The sequence below is a fragment of the Mastigoproctus giganteus genome, chromosome 7 (assembly GCF_048544385.1).
Source record: "Mastigoproctus giganteus isolate SK-2022 chromosome 7, ASM4854438v1, whole genome shotgun sequence".
Classification (NCBI taxonomy): Eukaryota; Metazoa; Arthropoda; class Arachnida; order Uropygi; family Thelyphonidae; genus Mastigoproctus; species Mastigoproctus giganteus.
In genome coordinates this window covers 20091419-20118323 of record NC_143581.1, presented here as the reverse complement: position 1 = coordinate 20118323, position 26905 = coordinate 20091419, and the positions used below count along the sequence as shown (strand labels likewise).

Genomic DNA, 26905 nt, shown 5'->3' with positions numbered 1-26905 from the left:
GATCAGTGAGCAATACCATACGGTACTGCAAGAATCACTTAAAATTTAGCCAGGCGGTCAGTTAATTTCGCTGGGTGCAGGCATTCGATAGGTCCTGGGGGAGAACACTGGATCTTGGTAAACCACCTCCTACTATTCCTAGTATCCACCATTCAATGTCTCCCATGGTCTTTCGTCAAAAGAATGTGAGAAGGATTTTGGACAATCTTGATGCTAAGAAAGCTGCATGATATTTCTCAACTTGTTCTCAAAACCTGTGCTCCTAAGCATACTCCTGTTTTTGGAGTGTTTTCCCTACTGCTTGGAAATTTAATCATATCCAGCCAGTTTCTAAATAGGGTGACAAATCCCTCCAATCCAATTATCTTCCCATTGCACTTACTTCTACTCTTTCTAAAGTAATGGAGAAATCAATTAACCACCAACTCTTACACTATCTAGAAACCTTCCATCTGATCAATGATTGCCAATATGGATTCAGTCAGAGTTGATCCACTGGTGATATTCTGGCTTATGTTAGCCATTTATGGACAAATTCAATGGAAAAGTTTGGTGAAACTCAAGCAGTTGCCCTTGATATTTCAAAGGCATCTGATTGTGTTTGACATAAAGGTCTTCTAAATAAGCTTCCATCTTATGGTTTGCCAACTGTTTTTTTTCCAATTGGGTATAAAGTTTTCTCTTTGCCTGCTCACTGTGGATAATGGTAGATAGCTCTCTGTCTTCTAACTTCTCCACTAATGCCAGTGTTCCCCAAGGTTCAGTTCTTTCTCCCACTCTTTTCCCTCTTGTATATTAATGACCTTTTTTTTTTTTTTTTTATGAGAACCACAAACACGAGAGGTATTATAACCTATAGTACTTAGTACCGTGCTTGGGTTGGAGGTTGAGAAGACGAAAGAAGATATTTGTTGATATTGGACTTGAACTTCTGTAGATTGTAATTTTCAGGAAATACGTATGAAGGAAGGTTGTTCCAGAAAACGGCAGTTGAATGAATAAATGAGGAAGATGAAAAGTTGGTTCTGTGGGTTTGAAGTTGGACAGTAAATGGATGTTGGCTGGTGGCGGCACGTGTTCGGACTGTTTTGAAAGAGAGAGCGGGAATTATAGAAGCCAATTCAGAAGAACAGTGCCCATGGAAGTATCTGTAGAAGAGGCATGCAGCAGAAACAGTGCGTCTATGAGAAAGCGAGTGGAGAGACTCTGTTAGAGATGAATCATTAATTAACCTAACTGCCCTCTTCTGAATGGAATCAAGAAGCCTGAGAGAGGTTTTGGGGGCACCACCCCAGATGTGGGAACAATATTCCATGGCAGGGCGGATTTGCGATTTATACAGAGTGAGCAGCTGTTTGGGAGAAAAGTAACGCTGAGAGCGAAAGAGAAAACCAAGTTTTTTAGATGCAGAGGAAGCAATATTTGTAATGTGCTTGTGCCAAGAGAGATTAGAAGTCAGGGTAATCCCCAAAAGAGATATATCATTTTGCCTAGAAATCGGAGTGTCACTAAAGATAAGCATAGGAGCAGAAGAATCCTTTTTGTGAGATATAAGACAAGATTGAGTTTTAGAAGGGTTGAAATCAACTAAGTTGTCTTTGCCCCACTGGAGAATTACCTGAAGATCGGCATTTAAGGAATTGGCAGCAGATTTTCGAGAACTTGAAGCTGATTGAGCTGGACAAGGTTTCTCAAAATGGAAAGTTGAATGCAATGTGCTATCATCGGCAAAACTATGGATAGGATTTCCAGTCAATGGAAGAAGGTCATTGATATACAAGAGGAAAAGAGTGGGGGAAAGAACTGAACCTTGGGGGACACCGGCATTAGTGGAGAAGTTAGAAGACAGAGAGCCATCTACCATCACCCTCAGTGAGCGATCAGAGAGAAAACTGGATAACCAATTACTAAAAACAGTTGGCAAACCATAAGATGGAAGCTTGTTTAGAAGACCTTTATGCCAAACACGATCAAAAGCCTTTGAGATGTCAAGAGCAACTACTTGTGTTTCACCGAACCTTTCCATTGAATTAGTCCATAAATGGGTAACATAAGCCAGAATATCACCAGTGGATCGACACTGACGGAATCCATACTGGCGATCGTTGATCAGACGGAAGGTTTCTAGGTAGTTTAAGAGTTGGCGGTTAATTGCTTTCTCCATTACTTTCGAAAGAGTAGAAGTAATTGCAATGGGACGATAATTGGATGGGAGGGATTTGTCACCCTTTTTAGGAACTGGCTGGATATGAGCAAATTTCCAAGCAGAAGGAAAAACACCTTTGGAATAAGAAAGTGAAAAAAGGCGGCAAAGAATAGGAGTAAGTTCAGGAGCACAGGTTTTGAGAACAAGTGGAGAAATACCATCAGGACCTGGAGCTTTCTTAGCATCAAGATTCATCAAAATCCTTCTGATATCCTTTTGACGGAAGACCACAGGAGGCATTGAATGGAGCGTGTTAGGAATGGTGGGAGGTGTTTTACCAAGATCATTAATACATGAGCTCGAAGAAAAATGGGATTCTAACAGGTCAGCTTTATCCTTGGCTGAAGTGACAACAGAACCATCTGGTTTGGACAGAGGTGGGAGCAGAGATGGGCAAAAGTTGCGGCCAATAGCTTTGGCAAGAGACCAGAATGCTCGGCTACCATTAGGGCAAGAAGCAAGTTTTCTTCCATTGACTGGAAATCCTATGCATAGTTTTAATTCGATAGATTCCACCTCCCAGTTTGAGAAATCTTGTCCTACACCAGTGGTGTCCAATCTACAGCCTGTGTGGAAAGCGAACTAAAACAGGATTTCAGAGTCACTCCACTGAGTGTACAGGCATCCAAGCGTTGAGCTCGACTGTATCAAACATGTACATGTCCAGTGCAGCCATATATATGCTAAATACGTATCAATCTTTTCATATTGTGAAATTTTACTATTTTCATATAACTTGTTCATTGTATTAAATTATTATTCATTTGTATTGAATTAAAAAATCATCCATAAAAATGTTCCGAAAGAGGAAAGTCGATTTGGAGTGTCGTGTTTTTAGTGTGTAAGGAGACTGTGTCAGTAATTTAAAATGACACTAATGATTCCAAACATAAATCTTATTGCAATATAAAGGAGCGTTCAAAACGAATTAAGAAAACAACAAAACACACTGAAAACGTATCAACTCTGTGGTACTACACTGACAGTGGTAGAGAATGAAAGGGACCTGGGGGTGGTTGTGCAGGCAGATATGAAGTTCTCTGAGCAGTGCAGACGGGCTGCAAGAGTAGCTCATGGTGTATTGTCAATAATATATAGGAATTTTTCTAGCAGGGATAAGGAGGTGATTATTCCCTTGTATAAGGCAATGGTCAGGCCACACCTAGAGTACTGTATACAGGCCTGGAGGCCTCATTTCAAGAAGGATGTGAAGCTGCTGGAATGAGAAGGGCAACAAGATTAGTGAATGGAACAAAGGGGTGCTCTTACGAAGAAAGGCTTAAGTTTTGCGAATTACAGTGTCTGGAGACTAGGCACCAGCGAGGTGATCTGATAGAGGTGTACAAAGCCTTGAATGGTTTGAGCATGCTCAATACTGATGGGATTCTTCCTCTTGCTCAGAATAATCACCTGAGAGGGCATAAATTCAAATTGAGGAAAGACAGATGTAGGATAGATGTGCGGAAATTTGCCTTTAGCCAGTGGGTGGTTGGTAGGTGGAACAGACTACCATCCCTTGACGTGGAAGTTGATAGCCTAAATAAGTTTAAGGCTCAGCTGGACAGGTATTTCGAATGAACAGAGGGGTGAAGTGGAAGTGGTTATTTTTTATTTATTTTACTTTATTTTTTTTTTGGCTGATGCTGCATAAGCTTGCTTTCTTGCATCAAATGCCTCTACTAATGCTAATGCTAAAACGTATCAGTTGCTCAGATTACAAACCTGAGGGGACATAAACTGAAATTGAGGAAAGGCAGTTGTTGAATTGATGCGTGGAATTTTCCTTTAGCCAGCAGGTAGTTGATTGCTGGAATAAACTTTCATCTGTCATTGTAGAAGTTGATAGCTTAAATAAATTCAAGGCAGAACTAGACAAATATTTGGAACAAATGGATGTGTGAAATGGGAAGATTTTTTTTTTTTTTTTGGCCGATGCTGTATAAGCTTGCTTTGTTGCATCATATGCCTCTACTAATGCAATCAAGAAATTTATCGGCTGTAAGTGCCAGTTATCAAGTTGTACATTTGATCACTTTTGAAAGTAAATCCCATTTGATGATGGGGAATTTGTTAAATGTTGTTTGTTAAAAGTTGTGGAAAAAATTTGTCCGAAAAAACAAACAGTGATACAAGCCATTAGTTTGTCTCGACAAACAATTATGTGAAGAGTAGAAGTTATTGGAAAGAATTTGTTCGAAGAACTTTTGGAAAACATAAAAGAAATGAAATATTTTAGTATAGCACGGTATTGATGTAAATGACACAGCCCAACTCCTTATCTTAATACGTGGAATTAATGATAATTTTGTACCAGTTTAGCTGATTTACAGAGTATGTACGGAACAACTACAGGTGAAAATCTTTTTGAAAATTTTTGCCAATCTAGTGAAAAGTTTGGAATGAATATTAAAAATGTGGTAGGAGTCACAATTGACAGTGCAAAAAATATGATTGGTGAAAACACTGTACTTATGGGTAGAATAACCGAGAAAGTGATAGATATCTGAGCTGAATTTCAGATTGAAATTCACTGCATTGTGGATCAAGAAGCTCTCTGTGGAAAGTACTGGATCTCCAACACATTACAAATGTGGTTATTTCAACTGTAAATTTTATAATATCACATGGCCTTAATCACCGTATATTTCAACAGTTTCTTTCAGAAATTGAAGCTGAATATGAAGATGTAATTTTACATAGTTCAGTGAGATGGCTTAATCGTAGCAAAGTGTTATATCATTTCTACAAACTACATCATAAAATTGATATTTTTATAAGAGAAAAAAAAGGAAACCAATAAAAACTATCAAATATAGAGTGGCCGTTTGACCTTGCAATTCTTACAGACATTTCTAGCAATTTAAATGTTCTAAATTTAAATCTACAAGGGAAAGGAAAATTGGTTTTTGATTCGTATGGTATATGGTATTTTATATGGTATTGTCACCACTACTTTTTCATATTGTCATGGACAATATCCTTGCAGTTAATGTTGTTCTTTGGGCAAACAAGGAGGAAGAATTTCAAGAGAAACTAGCACATTGGGAAAGAGTAGTTAGTGAGCATGGTTTAAAGTTAAGTGTTCAAAAAAGCAAAGAGTTAGTAGTATATAAAGGGGGGGAGAGGTGAGTGTAAAAAGTATGAAGTTGGGGAAGGAAATGTTGGAAGTGGTGGATAGTTAATAGAATTTATTAACAAAGGATGGCAGCCTAGATATGGAAATAACTAGGAGAATAGGAGCTGATCAGAGTTTCTTCTGTAATGTTAATAGCCTGTTATGGGCTAAGGAAGTTCCAATGAAGTGTAAAAAGCTGATAAATATAAATATTTGGTCCCCATATGCTGCTGAGATATGGATGAATAAAAAGGATTCTAGCAGAGTCCAAGCAATGGAAATGAAGATGCTAAGGACTATGCTAGCTAAAACTAGGACATAAAATAAGAAATACTGATATAAGAATGAATTTGGGAATAGAAAGTCTGAGGCTGAAGATGGACAAGAAGAGGCCAAGAGGAAGAGATGGAGAGATCAGATTAGAGAAGATGTGGAAACAAAGGGAATTGAGTGGAAGAGAATGATAGAAGACAAGATCTGGGAAGACAGAAAAAGATGGAAGGCTTTGATTCACCTGATCCAACTTTAGGTTGGAATAATGATGATGATGATGATGAGATTTGTATGGTGACATTAAATCATTTTAGAATAAGTTGCTATATTATTTAAATTCAAAATTGAGCAAGACAATTTAGCTCACTTTGTATGTTGTATCGAGCTAAAAGAGTAACACATATTTCCAGAGAATCGTTGCCTCTCATTATTGCAATTAGTTTTTGATGAGTCTGAAAGTTGATTTGCTGATATAAGAGAATTCTTATTTGAGAATCCATTTACTTCTTATGGCCAAAAACTACAATCCTAGCTTGCAACATGAAATTATTGATCTTCAAGCCAAAAAAAAACATGGTTCAACAATAAGTATATGGACTGTGAAAATAAACTACTTGAATTCTACAAGGCGCTCCCCATCTGAAGATTTTCCGCTAATAAAATAAAATGCCTACTTTGTTCGGATCAACGTATTTTTGATTTCAAGCATGAAAAAATTTGCGAGCAAATTTTTTCATGCTTGAAATCAAACAAATATTTAAAAACAAAACGTTATAACAGATGAGCATCTTCATTCCGTGTTGAGAATTGGTGTCACAAATTTTCAACCAAGTTTTGAATAATTATCTAAAAATATCCACCCTCAATCATCTCATTAAATCTTAAGTTTGGTTCAATAAATGTTATTGTGTATTGTACTTCATGAAATCTTTGAATATTTTCAATTTTAGGTGTATAGCACTGATCCTTTTCAGGTTGTACATTTTCTAAAGTGAGCATTTAAAAGCTAAATTAAGGTACTTTAAAAAAAAAAAAACAAAAGTAAAGTATTTTTTTAAAAAAGTAAGTCATATTTTTATAATTTTAATAAAAGCTAAAAAATAAATCGCTCACACAGATTTGTTGCACATAAGTGTTGGGAATTTGCACTTTTTATATAAATGCCTGAAAATAAAAAAATGGTAACGTAAAAATAGAAATTTCCTTTTATATGTAACAAGATATGGAAAATGTAACACTTAATTTTTCTTAAATCACTCAGTGGGGCCCGCAAAAAACAATATAACTTTGAATATGGCCCCTGTACGGGGAAAGGTTGAACGCCACTGTCCTACATGATCAGCTTCAACTTCTTGAGTATCTGAACAGTCTGAGGCTTTCAGCCCTAAACCTCTTTTTACGAGGTGTTTCTGAAAACTTAGGTATCATATTTTTTTCTTAATAATGGTGAAAGGAAATGAGATGAAACATGGTGGACAGATAGACCCATTAATGTTCAAAAAGACTGCCAGTGCAGTGTTGCAGTACTGTCACCCCACAGCAGATTCCGGTTGCATATACTGTGCGAGTGTGGTCCAAAACAGGTGTTTGTGAAGTTATTCGCTTTTTGCAAACAAAAGGGTCTTCACCAAGTAACATTCACTGTGAACTGGTTGCTGTGTATGGCGAAAGGGTGATGACAAAGAAGCAGTTGTGTTTTTGGTGCAATGAATTTAAAGTGGGCTATGTTGACATTAAAGATTGACATTGGGTGGGCAGGCCTTCATTGAGCAAGACAGAAGACAAAATTTCGGCAGTAAGGGCACTGTTCTTAAAAACAGGAGAGTGAAACTGCACAAATAGTGAAAACTGATGAGTGAAAGTCAACTGTTCATGATATCCTTGGCTTTCAAAAGGTGTGCTGCTGCTGATGGGTGCGCCTACAATTGTCAGAGGAGGACAAAGCAAAACGCATGCAGATATGTCTGCAGAACCTGTTGTGGTACAGCGACGAAGGAGAGGATTTTCTCACTCGCATAGTCACAACAGACGAAACGTGGGTTCATCACTTTACCCCACAGAGGAAACAAGACACCATGACCTGGAAACATCCACAATCTCTTGTGTGCAAAAAATTCAAAACTGTTCCCAGTGTCCGAAAAGTCATGGTAACAGGGTTCTGGGATCGCCAAGGCATTCTGTTGGTGGATTTCTTGCTGAAGGGAGAAACAATCAATGCACAGCTTTACTGTGCAATGTTGGAAAAATTTAAAGCCAACATTTGACACAAATGACCAGGACTTCTGACAAGTGGCGTGATTTTGTTGTATGACAATGCAACTCCACACACTGCCCACATCACTCGTGAGTTTCTGCACCGTAATCATTGGGAAACTGTCACATCCCCCTACAGCTCAGATTTAGTGCCTTCAGACTTCTATTTGTTCAAAAACACCTTTCAGGAAAGCATTTCACTTATCCACTGATGAGGAAGTTCATCAGGCAGTGCGATGTTGGTTACTGCATGTGGGCATGGACTTCTTCAGTACTGGTATTGATAAACTGATCCATTGTTGGGACAAGTGCATCAATAAAACTGGAGACTTTGTGGAGAAGTAGTGCATGTTCACTTATTTCTTGATGTGTAATTTCAACTTTGTATTATTAAACATCACCGAAAGAAAAAATGTGTTATCTTACTTTTCAGAAATCCCTCATATTCTTTACTGTCACACATCGTTTGGCATCTCTTATATTGTGAAGTTATACTTCATAACTGGGTTGCATCACCAGGGCACCTATCTGCCCACTTATAAGAGGTTAACAAGCTTTGAAATGGTGCTGTGTGGGTGGTGGTATCTGCTGAGAATAAGTAGCATTAGTCTTCTCTACTGGCAGAGCCTTGCTTATTCGAGGTAGTGCAATATCAGGGCAACTTGTGAAGACATTCACAATATGAGATATAACAAAAACGATGCCATTTATTACAAAATAATAAAGTGATGCTTTGTACTAACTTGTTCATCTAAGCCAGTATCTTATTTATTTTATCCTTCATTTGTATATATAAAAAAACTTACAAAATAGATAATTGTATATGTAATAATTTGTATAAAACCATATTATTAATAGGTAATTGGATGTTTTATATCGACACATTAATAATTAATTATTACAATTGGTTTCTCTGTTCTTTATTACAACCAAGTATGCTCTTATGATGGGATCCAGTAAGTTTCCTGAAATGTTACCTAATCAGCTAGTTATACAAGATATACATAGGCATTTTTTTTTTAACCCTGTTCATACCATTTAATCTTTTAACATTCAATAAATATTGAAACTTGGAATACTAGTGTTCTTTTATGCTTTTATGCTTCAAAAGTAAATATAAAAAATTCTTATATGCAATTCTGGGGTCCAAAATAAGGGAAAAAAAAAAAGTCATATAAACAGGGCTGAAAACATTTTATTTTGGAGTTATTATGATGCATGAAAGCAATTTACAACAATTGTTTGAAGTCTTGGCCTTAATCCAGAATAAAGATGTGAATGTGTCAAAACAGTAGTAAATAAAACACTGATAGTGTTGCTTTTTCCAAAAAAATATGATTTCAAGACAAAGGAGGAAGCTTTTGCTTGTATTGTCCCTTTTCTTCTTTCTCTGAGAGCTATCATTCTGGCATGCTGCACTGTGTATATTAGTAGTTTGTTGGGCCTTTGTTTAGTTTTATGGTAATAACTTCACTTTCCAACACAGTACATGGATACCTTGTGTATGGTTGTGCTGCAGAAAATTTAATAGAAGATGATTAAACCACAACTTTCCTAACAGAAGATTGCCAACTTGTCAAATGTCATGGCTGTCAATGGACATTCGAGGTGGAGTGATAGATTATCTTATTGTAGGGCTGCCAGGTAGCTGCAAGCCTTTATTAATGAGGACAATTCTTGACACAGTACAGGAAGATCCACAGACAAGATGGAGTCCCAAACAGACATGTTGGGAACATACATCTGCTTGGCAAAATCTTACCAGACAGCAATCAACTCTTTAATCTGCAGAAAGTGCAATCATTGACTCCAGCAGATTGCTCTAAATGACAACAATTCTGCCAATGGCCCCTTATTATAATTTGCAAAATCCCAGTTCTTCAAGTCAGATACTGTTTACACAAAGTGAGCTTTGTACAGGACGGAATCAAGTTCCATGAGTGGGCTGAAGAACATCTACAGACATAATAGTAGAAGCATTAATAGCAATTCTCTATTAACAAATGGAGCAGTACTGTTGATAATCAGTTAATTGGGCCATGCGACTGACATGCACATAATCGTGCACAATGGCATTCTCTCTCATTTCAGCTGACAAGCAAAGCTCACCTTACCATCATCCTTACTTAAGTGGATAAGTGAGGGATGCCCTGTTGCTTGTCAGCATGGTTTCCATATGTGAACGAGTTAAAGAGAATGGTGTATAAAATGGCAGTTCTGGATACTGGCTGAACTGCAGCAACAGAGTAACTGTGAAACAATCTGCATTACTGTAGAAGAATTCAAGTGTGTTTGCAATGGCACATTATACCTTCATGGGGCCCAAGGCAAATTGGAATTTGGGGACCCCATCTAAAGAAAAAATTAAAAATTTCATCAAAATGGGCAAAACCATTAAAAAAAAAAAAAAATTTCATCAAAATGGGCAAAACCATTTAAAAAAAAAAAAAAAAAAATTTCAAATCAATCTTCATTAAAGTTCATTGACCTTGGCAGGTAGAAAGTTCAGTTTCTGATAAAAATTACTTAAAAATATTAATGAAAAACAACGATGAGTTTTTGAAACAGTGATTTTGGGGCCCTCTCTGATCGGGGCCCTAGGCAGACGCCTTCTTTGCCTATAGGATAAAGTACCACTGTGTGTTTGGTAGTCACTAATTTGATATTTGACGAGCCGAGGTCTGCATTCTAGTATAAGGACATCAGTTTGAACAATCATTGTAAAATCAATGCAAAGAGCTTTGCATTGATTTTACGCCCCCCCCTCTATCCAACTAGCACTTTCCCCACCATATATTTTAGAACGTATGTTGGTCCCATACTGATTATTTATCCAATAATAAACTGTCTACCCTATTAAATAATGCAATGTGTGATGAAACTTATTTCTATAAAACAGTAAAGTGCTAATCTCACATTTCTTTGGCAAATGAAAGGCTTGCAAATATATTGTCGAATTAAGATTATTATATTTTCAATTCTTTATTTTTTTAGTTGCTTAATATTTCACAACTAAAATAAAAAAAAATTAAAAATTAAATGAAATTTTAATTCTGCATTAACAAATTTAGTCTAAGTTTCAGCCTCTTTATTAAAAAAAAAAAAAATAAAAAAAAAAAATATATATAAGTTGTATTAATATATATATTAAATTAAATTAAGTATGCATAAATTGCCTGGATAATCAGACGATTTAGATCTGTACACAAGGAAGGAATATGAGTCACACAAGTTAGTTATTCTCATCATGGCACATAAAGCTAAGCTGACCAATTTCAAGAGGGGTGCCATACTGCTGACAACCTACACCATCCAAAGTTGGCCATCAGAGATGTTATCACGAAATGGAAATGTGATGGTACCACCACCACCATTCAGCAAAAGGATAGTGCAACAATCTCATCAGACAATCTTGCAAATATATATATATATATATATTTGCAGGATTGTCATATATATATATATATATATATATATATATCAGTAATAAAAAAGAAAGTTAATAATTATAACGACTGTAACTAATATTTATGGGTCAATGCAGTTGCAGAGCAATCATGCATTACAACCATAATGTGTATTAAATATAGAAGATAATAATAGAAAAGGTAAATCAATCAAATAATACCATTCAGGAATTTAAGAAAACGCAAAGGATTAAAAAAAAAAAATGTTATCGCTTTTTACCCACAATCCAGATGACTTCAACTGGGGCCAACCACCCAGACTGAATCAGACTGAAGGCAAAAAACGATAAAAAGTTCTCTGATTCTGTAATAATGATCAATACTAAGTAAAACTAAGTAATCAAAACTAAGTAATTTAAATCTAAACCAAATATAGTAATTAAAAATGGTTAAGAAATTTTAGAATCAAAAGTAAGAAAATATAAGTAAATTATAAATGTAAGCATATATTAATCATCGTTGACCCGACAGAGAATGTAATTTAATGATTAAAATAAGATTAAATATATACAGTAAACCCCCACTATTTGTGGGGGTTACGTTCCTGAGAAATGCCGCGAATACCGAAAATGTGAATACTGAGTTATGGCTCCCATAGTAATAAAGGGGTTCCGTTCCAAAGTATGAAATATATAAGAAAAACTAGTCTAAAATTTTGTCTATGTATGTATTATATGTACCTTCATAATATGACTATGTACATAGACAGTACATAGTGAAATGCAAGCATAAGGCATCGAAATTAAAATAAGAAACAATTTAATATTAAATGTAATATTTATTAGAAATTTCAAACAAATCTTTCAAACCAGCGCCTTTGCTAGCTAAAAAACTTATCCTGCCAGTGCTATCACCAGTTTCGCTAAAGTGTTGATAAAGGAGTTTTGCCTTTTCACGAATGATGAGTGAACTTAACGGAATTTTATTTTGAGTTCGGTCGGTCTTCTATCCACAGATTTAAAGCCTTTTCCATTTTTTCTAATTTAACATCACGAGTTACAGAGCAAATTTTTGAAGCAATTAGCGCGTTTTCACGGACACTACGGTGGATTTTTTCTTCCGATTTTTTGATTGGTCGTACCGTTGACTCACTGATTTTATAATGTTTTGCCACTGAGGAGACACTTTCACCATTAGAAATTTTGTCTAATAACTCAATTTTATTCACTAATGTCATCACCTTCTTTGATATTTTCACATTTCCCTTGTTATTCGTAGCCATATTTTTGTACGGGTTAGAAAGAACTTGTCCACAATAAAGTCACTTTCTTCCGTTAACACGCTCGAAAAAGTCTGTTTTACACTGTAAAACGGTAGATTTATCACTTTTGTAAGCATATCAATTTATAAATTGATAAATTTATTCAATTTATAAGCATATAAATTAAAAACAAAAGACAAAACCTTCCATGACAAGCGCATAACACATACTGAACAAGGATTAGCGAGAAACATCCACGCTCGCGATTTTGTCACCCCTCTCCCCCACCCACTGAGCCCTGTTTTGACCGGAAAAGATAAATTTAGCCACGCCCATGTTTTTTTATGGCGGAAAATGTTCACGGCGCTTTAAAATTCACATTTTTTAGGTTTCATTTTATATTAAATCAGCGACTGTGAATACAGATACCGCAAATAGCGGGGGTTTACTGTAATACATACTACACATCTACCGTATCCAGGACATAATGTAGTAACAATAATAGTCGTCAAGATGAAAATAATGTGGTGCCCCCTATGTGATGGATATGGTAACAATAAATAAAAATAAATAATTAATTAATTAACCAATCAAATTTAAGTTAACGCAAAGAGAAACATGCAGATAGTAAGAAGAAAAACTAAAGGAGTAGGAATAATAGAACCTGAACTCCATAAAACCTGAAACTATTTCTTATCTATACCACTATTTTTCCTCTTTATGAAGTTCAGGTTCTATTATTCCTACTCCTTTAGTTTTTCTTCTTACTATCTGCATGTTTCTCTTTGCGTCAACTTAAGTTTGATTGGTTAATTAATTAATTATTTATTTTTATTTATTATTACCATATCCATCACATAGGGGGCATCACATTATTTTGATCTTGACGACTATTATTGTTACTACATTATGTCCTGGATACGGTAGATATGTAGCATGTATTATATATTTAATCTTATTTTAATCATTAAATTACGTTCTCTGTCAGGTCAACGATGATTAATATATGCTTACATTTATAATTTATTCATAATTTACTTATATTTTCTTACTTTTCATTCTAAAATTTCTTAACCATTTTTAATTACTATTAGCATTAGCATTAGTAGAGGCATATGATGCAAGAAAGCAAGCTTATTCAGCATCAGCCAAAAAAAAAAAAAAAAAAACCCTCTCCCATTTCACCCCTCCGTTCGTTCGAAATACCTGTCCTTGGTGGAAAGCCTACTCAGGAGACTGGAATGGTGTAATAGTAGCCAAAGGAGGACCAACACGTTACTGAAGTGAATGGCAGTGCAGTTGATGTGTGTCCCAATGCTTTCTGGTGGGTAGTGCATGTATATTTTTAATCTAGCAACAGGAGAGATTGCTTCTACAGGGATGGGATACACTTAAATAGAAAGGGTGCAAGAATTTTTGCTGATGCTGTCGAGGCAGTGTTAGGTGGGTCGGAAAACTGCTAGTTGGGGGGGATACAAGGACTAATAGATTAACAGTAGCCACTGGCAGAGATGGAAGTGATTCTTGCACTGCTTCTATTCAAATGAGCAGAAGTCTGAAAAACAAGATGCAGGATATTTCAGAGACTGCTGGTAGTCATTGCGTTACAAGTAAACACATGGATTGTGTTAGGGTAGCTAAGAATAGAAACAGGTGCATGTATACCTGCGTGTACACCAATGCTAGGAGTTTGGTAAATAAATTTGATGAATTTGAGGTATTGCTCAAAACATCAAAGGCAGATATTGTTGGGATATCAGAGACGTGGTGTCACACAGATATAAGTAATGCGGAACTGGAATTTGGGGAATACAATGTATATAGAAAGGATAGACAGGACAGGAGGGGAGGAGGGGTTATGCTATTAATTAAGAAACACATAAAGTCAAAGGAAGTGAAGCCAGTTGACATCGATGGACAGGGCAGTGTCGAGTCAGTTTGGTGTGACATAAGCATAGGGAAATCAAAATTGAGAGTAGGAGTGTGCTATAGGCCTAATGACTCTGATGAGTATAATAATATATTGTACAGGGAAATAGAGTGGGCCAGTAAATCAGAGAGTCTTATAATGGGGGATTTTAATTTCCCAGATATTGACTGGAATTTGTGGGTTGGTCACTCGCACACTAGCAAGGCTTTTGTGGATTTATTGGATGATTGTTTTCTACATCAGCATGTTCGTGAGGCAACAAGAGGGAGCAATACTCTTGATCTGATTATCAGTAGTGATTCTTCATGCATTAAGAACCTGCAGATAAATGAACCACTAGGTGGCAGTGATCACAGTGTGTTGAAGTGGGATTTACTCAAGGAGGTAATTACTATATTTGGTTTATATTTAAATTACTTAGCGTATATTGATCATTACAGAAACAGAGAACTTCTTGTCGTTTTTTGCCTTCAGTCTGGGTGGTTGGCCCCAGTTGAAGTCATCTGAATTGTGGGTAAAAAGCAATAACATTTTTTTTTTTTTTAAATCCTTTGCATTTTCTTAAATTCCTGAATGGTATTATTTGATTGATTTTCCTTTTCTATTAGTATTATTTGATTGATTTACCTTTTCTATTATTATCTTCTATATATATATATATATATATATATATAGTAGTGATAAAATTATAAATATGAGGCAAAAAGTTATATGAATAACTTTTATCACTCAATTAAACTAAGCATGCAAAGCAGCAGCACGTGCTCTTTGAGTAGATCGGGGTTCAAGCCCTTGACTGCTAAATACAATTAATGTTTGTATTGATAATTTATTGTAAACTCCACTGACCTGATGATCGTGCTGGAGAATAAACAAGAACATTCTCCAGAATGTATCCAGGCATCCTGTTTTCAGTCCACTAAAATTTCCTGGATAATCAAGAAATTTAGATCTGTACACAAGGAATATGAGTCACACAAATTAGTTATTCTCATCATGGCACATAAAGCTGAGCTGACTGATTTCAAGAGGGGGTGTCATACTGCTGGCCATCAGCAATGTTATCACGAAATGGAAATGTAATGGTACCACCACTATCATTCAGCAAAAGGATAGTGCAACAATCTCATCAGACAATCCTGCAAAACATCAACCAGGAGCTTAAGGCACTGACATGGGCAGAGGTTACAAATGGTAGTACATAAGCTAATTATCAACAACCACAATTGGAGTCTTGCTTTGAATGCTGTAACAAGCCTACAGAGCAGTGAAAGTCAGTTCTATGGAGAAAAATTTTCTACACCCTATTCCTATCAGATAGGGAGATGTGAAGGGTACTTGAAGAATCTGCTAGAGTGCACTATGTCAACAACGAAGTTCAGAGGTTGATTAGGGTGTACAGGTGGTTCTTCATGATATTATCTATGACATTTAGTGGTTGCACAGGAAACTACAAACATTGATATCTACTTGAACATACCGGATAATTTCAAGCACCTTGCAAGACAGCAGTTCTTTAGTACCGAGGAGCTATGTTTGTTTCAAGATGATAATATCCAAGCCATACTGATGATATTTGAGAATAGCTGGTACACAAACATGCAAAAGTTGGCTGAAAATATGAGGCAAAAAGTTAATCGAGTGATAAAAGTTATATGACAGTTGTACCTAAGCATGCAAAGCAGCAGCAGCACATGCTCTTTGAGTGGATCGGGGTTCAAGCCCAAATTTGAACCCTATGGAATGAACTGAAACATCAAGCGAGGGACTGACCAACACATCTCACATCAGCAGCTCAAACAGTGAAATGGAGGAATATACTCACTGCTGTCTATCTACTGTTCATTGGTGGAAAGCCTACTCAGGAGACTGGAATGGTGTAATAGTAGCCAAAGGAGGACCAACACGTTACTGAAGTGAATGGCAGTGCAGTTGATGTGTGTCCCAATGCTTTCTGGTGGGTAGTGCATGTATATTTTTAATCTAGCAACTGGAATTTTTTTTTTTTTTTGTTAATGCAATATAACTCATATTTTAAATGAAAATCTACATAACTATATTCTGATATTAAAGCTGCTTTCTTTACCTGTTCAATTGCTCTCCGCAACCAAAAATTTGGTCCCATTAATGCACCTGCACATAATATCTTTGTGTGAAGAACTCCAAGAGCCCAGTCCTGAAATTTGATTAATTATTAAAACTAAGAATCAAAGAACTATAAAGAATAAACATAAATTTCAGTTACTCCAATAAAAGTAACATTTCATGATCTGTTTTAAAAAAAAAATAATAAATAAAAAGTTCATAATAGTTACTACACTGCATAATTATTGTAATGAGTTCAAACTGAAATATGGCTGAAACTTTGATTTGTACAAGCAGAGAATTCACCCTCAGAATTCTCTGCTTGTACAAATATTAAACTTTATACCCAACCTTTGATTTCATTTTATCCAAACAAATGTAGCCTAAAGAAAGTGATTTAAAACATTATTTAATTTCCAGAAAGAGTTCTACCATTTAAAAAGTCCTACTGAGAGGAACTCTTTAAAAGCTGAATTTTGCATATATACAAGACATGGCCTGCCAATCACTTTATACCTGTTGGTAAAGTTCCTATATGTCATTAAGAGAATCCAGTAAGCCTCACCTATGCTAATCAAAGAACGTCATGTACAGTTTGACATAAAATTCTATTGAACACAAGACAGAGTTCTACTGACACAAGAATGTGGGGCTAATGTCTTAAAGCAGAATAAAAATGGGGACTCAGCAGTGACTCAAGTGGATATGCCTAGGGATGTATTCCTGATTTAAGTCTCAGATATGAAGTCTGAGAAGACTATTTTGGTTTAGCAGTAGATAGTTTTATTAGGGTATTCTATTGTGAAGGAAAATGGGAATGTATGTTTTGCAATAAAGAGAGGCTGAATAGAACCACAGTATGTCTACCTGGTCAACAATGTAGCTAGCCAGTTTTTAGGTCTCAAGAGAACTAATGGGTTTTGTCATACATGTAAGTATCAATAACATTAAATGTTATTAGTACTCAGATGTGATAAAGCCTTTATTTGACACAGTGGAGGGGGGGCGGGAGAGGAACACATGCATTTGGTTAATAGCATGAAACAAAGTCACAATTGTCCTTTTCTTGGGGATAAGCCTATCAGCACAGACTCCAAAAATAAACCATGGCTCCAAAAGAGATCCATAGATGATCAGTCACTGGTTAATTATGTAGAAGGATATCATGACACAAGGTATGACCAACTAGCAATGGCATAACATGCTTTAGTAAATACAATGGATGTATAATGGCCCTTTTTTAGAGGTCTGGAGTAAAATATGATATTCTTACCAACACTGATGAGACAGAAATGTAGCTGAAAAATTTTAAAATAGTAAAATAAAGTCAGCCCAAGTAAGAAAAAAAAAAAAAAATTACAGGATTCTTTTTCTGTATGGGCAGACACTTTATTTTTACTATCTTGTCAGTGTCCACAAGAATATTTATCATACAATGGATGGAAATAAGCAAATAGTTTACAAATTTTTATATAGTAATGTCAGGAGCACTATCAACACAATGGATGAATCTGAGCTACTAATTAGTTCTATTGATGCTGTTATAATAGGATTAACTGAAGTTTGGTATCACCCTAATATAGGGGGATGGGTTTTATCTTCTTGCAGATGTTACTGAAGATATCAATGTGCATAGGAAGGACAATCAGGAAGTAGAGGAAGAAATGCTTCTGATCAAAAGCTTCCCAAATGTAGCAAAGTAGAGTTAAATTATGGTGTATATACTTTAATGATATACTTTCAAGGAGGATGCAAAGACAGGTGAAAAGGGATTTATTGAAGTTGACAGAACAGAAGGCACCACCACTTTGCTTATTGGAGGCTTGAAGTGGTGAAACCCATGTTTAGTCTTTAAAGCAAAGTTTCCGGCAACACTAACCCCCCCCCCCCCCCTTCCATACTTCTTTTTCAACCCATGCATGGTACTAAGTACTATAGGTTTTGATACCTTTCGTGTTTGGGGTTTTCATAAAAAAAAAAAAAAAAAGGTAAGGCCCCAGGTATTAGTAGTTTGGTATTGGTATTTTTGGGCACAAGGGCAACTAGGGCCAAAATGTGCCTGTTCCTATAACATGTTTTTATATAAAATTTCATTCCAGTTTTTAATCATAGAAAATCATATATTTGTATCTGCTTAAGAAAAGTAAATAGTTCATTTAAATTCGCATTATTTCCAATAATATGAGCAAGTGATAGAGGCTCTTTCAGTTGTGAGAGTGAAAGAAAACTATTCCTTCAGAAGTAGGAATATTGCTTACAATCTAAGAGTATATGCTTGACGGTAAGTGGTAAAGCACAATGAGTGCATTGAGGTGGGACATCCTGCTTGAGTAGATATACATGGGTTGGATGCGTATGCCCTATGCGTAATCTTGCTAGCACAACCTCTTCTTGTCTGTTTTTCCTTAAGCTAGATTTCCATAGTGCTGGTTCCTCTTTGATTTCGAGCAATTTGTTGTTCGTTTGTGACCTCCAGATTTCAGACCAGTGGATTGTATAGATTTTTTTAATGCGCTTCAAATAATCTATGTATGGTACTTGGTAATGTGATGGTATTGCACTGATTGGTTGTTTGGCTGCCTGATCTGCTCTCTCGTTACCTGTGATACCAGAGTGCCCTGGAATCCAGCAAAATAACACTGTATGATTCTTACTTCGTAGGTGGTTTAAGCAGGAAAAAATTTGTTTTATGATGGGATGCGATATTGAAAGATTATTGTCCAATGCAGACACTGCACTCCTGGAATCTGTGTATCTTATACTGCTAGTATTGTAGGAAGTGTTTATATTTTCTAGGGCTAATTTTATTGCGTATAATTCTGCAGTGTAACTGCTACACTCAACTGGTAGTGATATAGAAAGTGTAAAAGAGGGAAACAGCTGCAGCACCAACAGAAGAGTCTGTTTCGAACCATCTGTATATATTATACAGCGTTGAGCATTATTGAGGGCATGTCCTTTATGGAGCTGTTTAATACTTTCATCTGGCAGGGATTTCTTTCCCCATTGCTGAAAATAGTTATCACAGTGAGGGAGAGTTACAGACCAGGGTGGATCAGGTACATCTTTCTCTTGAAGCATATTGTCAAAGTTTATGTCCCAGGCATGTATCAATTCTTTTAATCGAATACCAGTGGGTCTATTTTCTGTAACTTTGCTGTTGTAGAACGTGATCCAATCAGGGTTGAGAAGCAATGGTCGAACAGGATGGGCTGGAAGGCTTTGAATTTTGGCTCCATAATTAAGGAGTAGCATTTTCCTTCTAAGGTGAAGTGGAGGTTCGTACGCCTCTACATACAGACTCTGGACAGGGGATGTTCTAAAGGCTCCTAGCGAAGTACGAAGGGCACTATGTTGGATGGTGTTCAGTCTGGTTAGTGCACTTTTCCTAGCAGAGTCATAGACAACAGCTCCATAATCTAATCGTGACCTGATAAGAGCACGATACAGATGTAGCAGAGAGTATCTGTCGGCACCCCATTTCATGGCAGAAATGGACCGAAGAATATTTAATTTCTTTAAACATACAGTTCGGAGATATGTTATGTGAGAAACAAAGTTAAGTTTGGTGTCCAACATTAAACCTAGGAAACGAAGGTTACTGGTGAGTGGTATCAGGTGGTTCTTTAGCCGAAGCTCCGGTTCCGGATGCAGCTTACGTTTTTTGCAGAAGTGAATTGCAACAGTTTTTTGTTCTGACATACGATATCCATTCTTCTGTGTCCATGTTTCTAGCTTATTTATGGAGAGTTGCAGCTGTCTTTCAATGGTATGAATATTTTTTGAACTGCAAGATAGAGTGAGATCATCAGCGTACATGTATAATTCGACAGTATTGGGAATGTTGTGGGTTATAGAGTTCAGCCTGAGTGAAAAAAGAGTAGCGCTAAGTATTGACCCTTGTGGGACACCTTCTTCCTGGGTATAAATACGAGAAAGTACTGTTTGATGACGAACCTGAAATGTTCTGTTTTGGAGAAAGTTTTGAATAAATTTCGGTAAATGTCCCCGCAATCCTAGGGAATAAAGTTCTCGCAATATGCCATACCTCCAGGTTGTGTCAAAAGCCTTTTCAATGTCCAAACTTACCATTACAAGGTGTTCGTTTTTCACATAAGCATTACGAATGTTAGTCTCTGCTTTCACCATGAGATCTAAAGTGGACCTGTTTTGTCAGAATCCAAATTGATTGTTGTTTAGCAACTTTTCAGTTTCAAGAACCCAGGTAAGTCGCCTGTGTATCATCTTTTCTAGAGTTTTACCTAGACAACTGGTGAGGGAGATTGGTCGATAATTTTGTGTGAATGATTGATCTTTTCCTGGTTTGGGAAAGGCTAGAATAACGGAGTGATGCCAGGTAGAGGGATATACACCTTCAAGAAAGATCCGATTAAAGAATGTTATTAGCAAATTCAGAGCTATATTGTTTAGATGTTTCATCATTGCATAATAGATTCCATCAGCTCCGGCAGCGCTATTTGGCGATCTGTTTAGTGCTGTTTGGAGTTCAAAAAGACGAAAAGGTTGATTATAGGCTAGAGACTGGGTGGTTTGGAAATTTATCTTATATTTTTCTGCTATGGCTTTAGTTTGTAGGAAGGAAGTATCATAAGCTGTAGTGGCGGAAGTTTCGGAGAAAGTCTCTGCGAGCGCGTTGGCTATTTCTTGTGGTGAAGATATTTCTTGTCCGTTCTTGGTTAAAATTGGAGCAGGAACCGGTAAAAATTTGCCATTTAGTTGTCGAATTTTTTTCCAAATAATTTTACTGCTAGTGTCTTTTGTAATAGAAGATGCAAACTGTATCCATGATTCTTTTTTGGCTTGTCTTCTAATTTGCCGTGCTTTTGCCTTAAGCCTTTTAAACTGAATGAGGTTGTCGGAGGTTGGAAACTTACGGAACAGATTCCAGGCTTTATTTTTTTCTTTTTTTGCTATGGTACAAGCATCATTCCACCAGTGTTTCAGGTTTCTATGTTTGGACGCAGAACACATTGGTATTGCTTTGGATGCTGCTGCTATTATTTGTTTGGTAATGTATTCGGTGACATCATCTATGGACCCTAGTTGTATCAATTGGCTATCAAAGGAGATGGAGACAGAAAACTTTTCCCAATCTGCTTTAGAAAATTTCCATAACACCCGATGATCAGGGCAAGGTGTGTGCGTTGTTTGAATTCTGCATATTATTGGAAAATGATCACTGTTGTGCAGATCATTTAAAACCGTCCAATCTATAATAGGAAGTAACTCAGGGGAACAAATAGATAAGTCAATTGCCGACATACATCCCGTGGGGAGATGAGTGTAAGTGTTTTGACCAGAGTTCAGCAAAGTTAGGTTCAGTTGGTCTATGAGCTTTTCTAGCAAGTGCCCTCTATTATCCATGTGAGCAGATCCCCATAGCGGATGATGTGCATTTAGGTCACCAAGAAGACAAAAAGGAGATGGTATTTGTTTTATAAGATCTTCTAATTCTTTCAATGTGTAAATATTGTTAGGTGGAAGGTACAATGAGACGAGAGTTATTGTTTTTCCCATCGCTACACGAACTGCAACGGCTTCTAAGTGGGTCTGAAGAGGAATGTATCTTGCTGGGAATTTACAATTCACTAAAATTGCTACTCCACCATGTGCATGGCTTGAACAAGTTCTATCTTTTCTATAGGCTGTAAAATGTTTAATCGAATAAGTTACCTGTGGATTTAAGTAAGTCTCTTGCAAACAAATGGCTACCGGATTATATTGCGAGATCAAATCATGTATATCATCAGTATTACTGCGTAAACCTCTGCAATTCCATTGTACGATGTACATCATTATTTGGTTTTAGAGAGGGAAGATGATTCTGTCTGTTTCTTGTAAGATGGAGCAGTTTGCTTTTGACGATCATGTTTTATCTTATCCTTTCTTGGGAAAAAAGGGCGTCCATATTCTGTACTCCCTTCTACATCATCGGTACCAGTAGATGAACATCCAGTCTCCATGTCATCTTCTGCATGAAGATCAAGGACTGTTTCTTCTTGTGCATTTACGGCTTCGCTATCCATGCTGCTTGAATTTGCTTGTTGCAATTCAGTGGCACGTTGCCTTTGTGGTTTCCTTTGTAATTTATCGATTGACGTAATTTTAGGTGGAACTGAGAGTGGAGTATTGTTTATTTCGTCGATTGAAACAGGTTTGTTAGAGGGCTGATTTGTCAAAAGTACAGATCGTGCCCATTCTGCAATGGATGTGTTAGGGGGGATTGACACTTCTGTTTGAACAGCAACAGCTTGGCAGTTTTGGGTAGCAGTGGCATAGCTGCGTTTTGGCATTGTTACCTTGACTTGTCTTCTTGCTTCTTGATATGATACTTTGTTTTCAATCTTAAACTTCTGTATCTTTTTTTCCATTTTCCACAAATCACATGATTTTGAATAAGCTGGGTGATCATTCTTACAGTTTGGGCACTCTGGAGATTTTGCAGTACAATCTGTTTGAGAATGATTTTTCGAACCACAATTAGGGCATGTAATTTCTCCTCTGCATGTTGTTTGAGAATGACCGAATTTTTGGCATTTGAAACACCTTAAGGGATTTGGAATGTATGCCCGGACTCGGCAGTGGAGGTAGCCTGCTTTCACTGAGTTTGGTAAATTTGGTGTACTGAAAGTCAATATGATATTTCGTGTTGGAACTAGTTTATCGTCCTTCCGTATCATCATTCGCCTTGCTTGTGTTACTTTTTGTTCTTGTAATTCTGTGACTATTTCCCCTTCGGTGACGTTTAGTAAATCCCACTCACTTATAACTCCTTTGGAGGAGTTCAGTGTATTATGCGGGGTGACTTTAATTGGGATTCCGCTTATAGTTGAAAGTTTCAACAACAGTTCAGAGTGTCTTGCCTGCGTGGTTTCAATTAATAGATCTCCTGACTGGAGTCTTTTTACCATTTTTGGTGTTCCTGCTGAGTTTTCAAGACATCTTTGAATGACAAAGGGAGACAATTTACTTACTGGTTGATTCGACAGTGAATGCATTATCAGAAAAGCTGGTGGTTCTGGTTTGCTAGAATCTGTTCTCATTCTTTTTGAGAGACTTGGATCATGTTCCCTTCTACGGGTGTCAATATGTTGAGAGCCTGTTGGCTCTAGTGGTGGATATTCGTCGCAATCCATTGTTGCTCCTTTTCGCCCCGGGAGAGGAGCTTCCTTCTCCCAGGTTACCGACCCCACCACGTGGAGGCAGGAGCGGTGCCAACTAGTGGCCAAGCGATCAGAAGAATAGGAGAGCAGTACGTTGCTAGCGATAGCAGTAACGTTGCAAGCGGGGTTAGCAGTAACGTTGCTAGCGTTGAAGCAGTGACGTTGCTCAGCGAGGGAAGCAGTAACGTTGCGAGCGGTCAGCAGTGACGTTGCGAGCGGTCAGCAGTGACGTTGCGAGCGGTGGAGGGTTTATGAAAGCACTAGTACTCACTCTAGGAAAAAAGCTAGAAAACGCACTATAAAGATCGCTTGGGAACTATCGCTTGGCACTCGGGGCCGGTATTAGTAGTATTTATCATACTGAAGGAAACTTCAAAGGACTACATAAAATCATTAGGGTTAATCATGCGGTCTTGTTGGACCATTGGATTGGAGATGTGCCTTTGTCCACGAATCCATGGTGGTGGGCTAAGAATGAAATGGACAACTGTAAACCAGCCAGATAAGCATGACTTCCCTACTACTGGCCACAGTTATGGGAAAGTCATACGTACAAAAATGGATTAATAAAGAATTTTTATGGCTATATTTCTCCAATTAAAAATAATTTATGATGTAGACAAAATGAATAGCATACTGGAGAAATAATAAATTTGCACTGATGTAATTCTAATGCTTTAATTTTAAAGATTTTTCTGTTTTAAGGTGATGAAATGGAAAGTGCATGCATTGTAATGGAAGTTTGTATACTGATATATTATAACTGTGCAGGTTTAATTAGTAATTATCAACTTTAAAAAATTAGCCTTCTTCACAAAAGTGTGGGAATCATCTAATCAGGTAATCTACCACTTGTGGAAAGCCTGCAACAACAGAGCAACTTGGCTATTTTTCAATATGGCCTTTATGAATCTGGAAGTTATAAATAAAATGTTATCCAGTTTGAAGGAAGGTTCTATTGCAGGTGTTATCTTGTTCTCTTTTACTTCTATATGGAAATCAGATTTGTCATCTTTTAAGATTAAAGGTTAACAAACTGCCAAATTTCTTAACTTTATCTACTCAGAAACAATATATATTTATAAACATCTCTGCTATTTAAAATGAATGAGGTGTTATTATTCAAAAAAACCTCCACTATTTCAGTAAGCTACTGATGGTTAGGACATCAATTAATAATAGTGAATTAAAGCATCAAATACATTTTCTTTTATTTATTTAGCAGTTATATTTAAAATTTAAAATACACACAACAAATTAGTATATTACCTGCCAGAGAGAAATCAGAGGTGTTTGGATCAATGGCACACGCAAAGGAATGATGACAACCAAATCAAACAACACACCCATAAGTAGTGGAATAAGTCCTAAGAGCAGACTCATAGCCAATACTGATTTAACTGTCTGTACATATATATATATAAAAAAAGAAACTTTTATTACATTGTTAAGTAGCAACATGAATCATACAAGATTAAAATCAATATTCAGTTATGACAACAAAACAGCATATTGAAAATACACCACAAAACCTGCTTTCTCTTTATAAACACAAGATCAATTTGGAAATAAGTAGCTTCCTAATAAATTAAGATTTCAAAAGCACTACAGATACATATTAACTAATATTGCTAAGAAAATAACATGCAACAAAGAAACACAGGTAAAGGTTGAGGAAGTCATATTCTTCATCTTTTTTTCAGTGACCTACAGTTAAAAAAATTAATCAAGTTGCTCTTTTAATTTGGTTAATTTTTCAATTAGGTATGCAAAAGTATTGTTTTTACCATCACTACATATTACTTTTCATACTTTTTAAAAAAATGTCTAGTGTGCAAATCCTGCTAAGAACCACTGATGCATATGCTCAGGTTTTTTGAAAGTGACATTATAAATTCTCTAAATCACCACAGATCTAGAGAATTTATGCCACTTTCAAAAAAATATAAGGCTGCAGGCAAGGAAGTAGATTGTGTATACCCAGTTATTTTAAAGAAAGCAACAAGGAAATGCATCAAACCATTATGATTAATAATGAGAGCTTCATTATACCAGGGAGGGGGATTTCTTGGGAATAGAGAAGTGCTATGTGTTGCCAATCTATAAAGTTGTTTCAAAAAACAAAGTGGGTAGCTACAGACTTTCCCTACTTAAGTGGTAGGGAAAATCATATCATGGAGTGAGTCAATGATTACGAATGGAACACTGTACAGTTTTTTAAAGGAAAATATATTTTTAATTACCTGATTAACTATAATGATAATGTCACTTTTGAATTGATGCAGGAGATAACTTTGATATTCTTTATTTGGACTTCAGTAAAGATCATGACAGTTCCACATGAGAGATTGCTATATAAGATGGAATGTACTGGGATCACAAACAAAGAGGAAGAAAGGAATTTAAGGATTATAATACAGGCAGATATTTTCTCTGTGCAGTATAGACAGGTGGGAAGGAAAGTCTGTAGCATCTTGTGGAAGATTTATCAAACAACTGCTTATAGAGATTACAATTCCACTTGGAATGTTGTATCCCATTTTGGAGGCAATATTTTAATTTAGCATCTTGAAAAGATCCAAAGAGGGAACAACGCCTGAAATCAGCAAAAGAGCACCAATATGAGGATATACTGAATGTGGGCTTCACAACTTATTAACTAATTAATACTTTAGAGATGGTTTACTTGAGATTTATGATGCTCTGAATATTTATAAATATAAGAAAGAAGCTAGTAAAATCAATGATATTGAAATTTTCCAAAATTTTCTTCAAGTCAAACTAAAGGAAGAAAAATTATAGATGGAATGCAGGAAGTTTTCTTTTAATGAGTTGTTAATCACTGGAATAAGTTGCCTCCGTGGGCAGCTGAGATTGATAGTTTTGAGAAATTTAAATGTCTGTTGAATAAGAGCCTAGAGCAGTGGTTCTCAAAAGTTTAAATAACTATCTTGGTACTTATGGAGTGTACCAAGGGAATGCATGCCTTGTACAGATTGTATGAAACTTACACCTGCCATCAGTTTGTTCTCACTTTTGTTACTGTTGCTTTCTGTTATTGACTCATCATTCACCTTTTTCTATTTAATAAAAAATTTATCTATTTTAAATTTAATAACTTTTAATTAATTTTAAAATTGTATTGGAAAAATAAACAAAACATGCAAGTACTCGCAAAGAACTCAACAGAA

The 26905-nt window shown here is 36.3% G+C and overlaps 1 protein-coding gene across 2 annotated transcripts in view; it reads right to left on the bottom strand.

Moving 5' to 3' along the window:
- Positions 1-26905, bottom strand: part of LOC150082624 (E3 ubiquitin-protein ligase MARCHF6) — a 218218-nt gene that overhangs the window by 9656 nt on the left and 181657 nt on the right. For both annotated transcript variants that reach the window (XM_090377546.1, XM_090377548.1), the window contains 2 exons: positions 24984-25118; positions 16532-16621 (listed from right to left, as the gene is read on the bottom strand). In XM_090377546.1, the coding sequence (XP_090233672.1) occupies positions 16532-16621; positions 24984-25118 (225 nt within the window). The remainder of the gene's footprint in view (positions 1-16531; positions 16622-24983; positions 25119-26905) is intronic.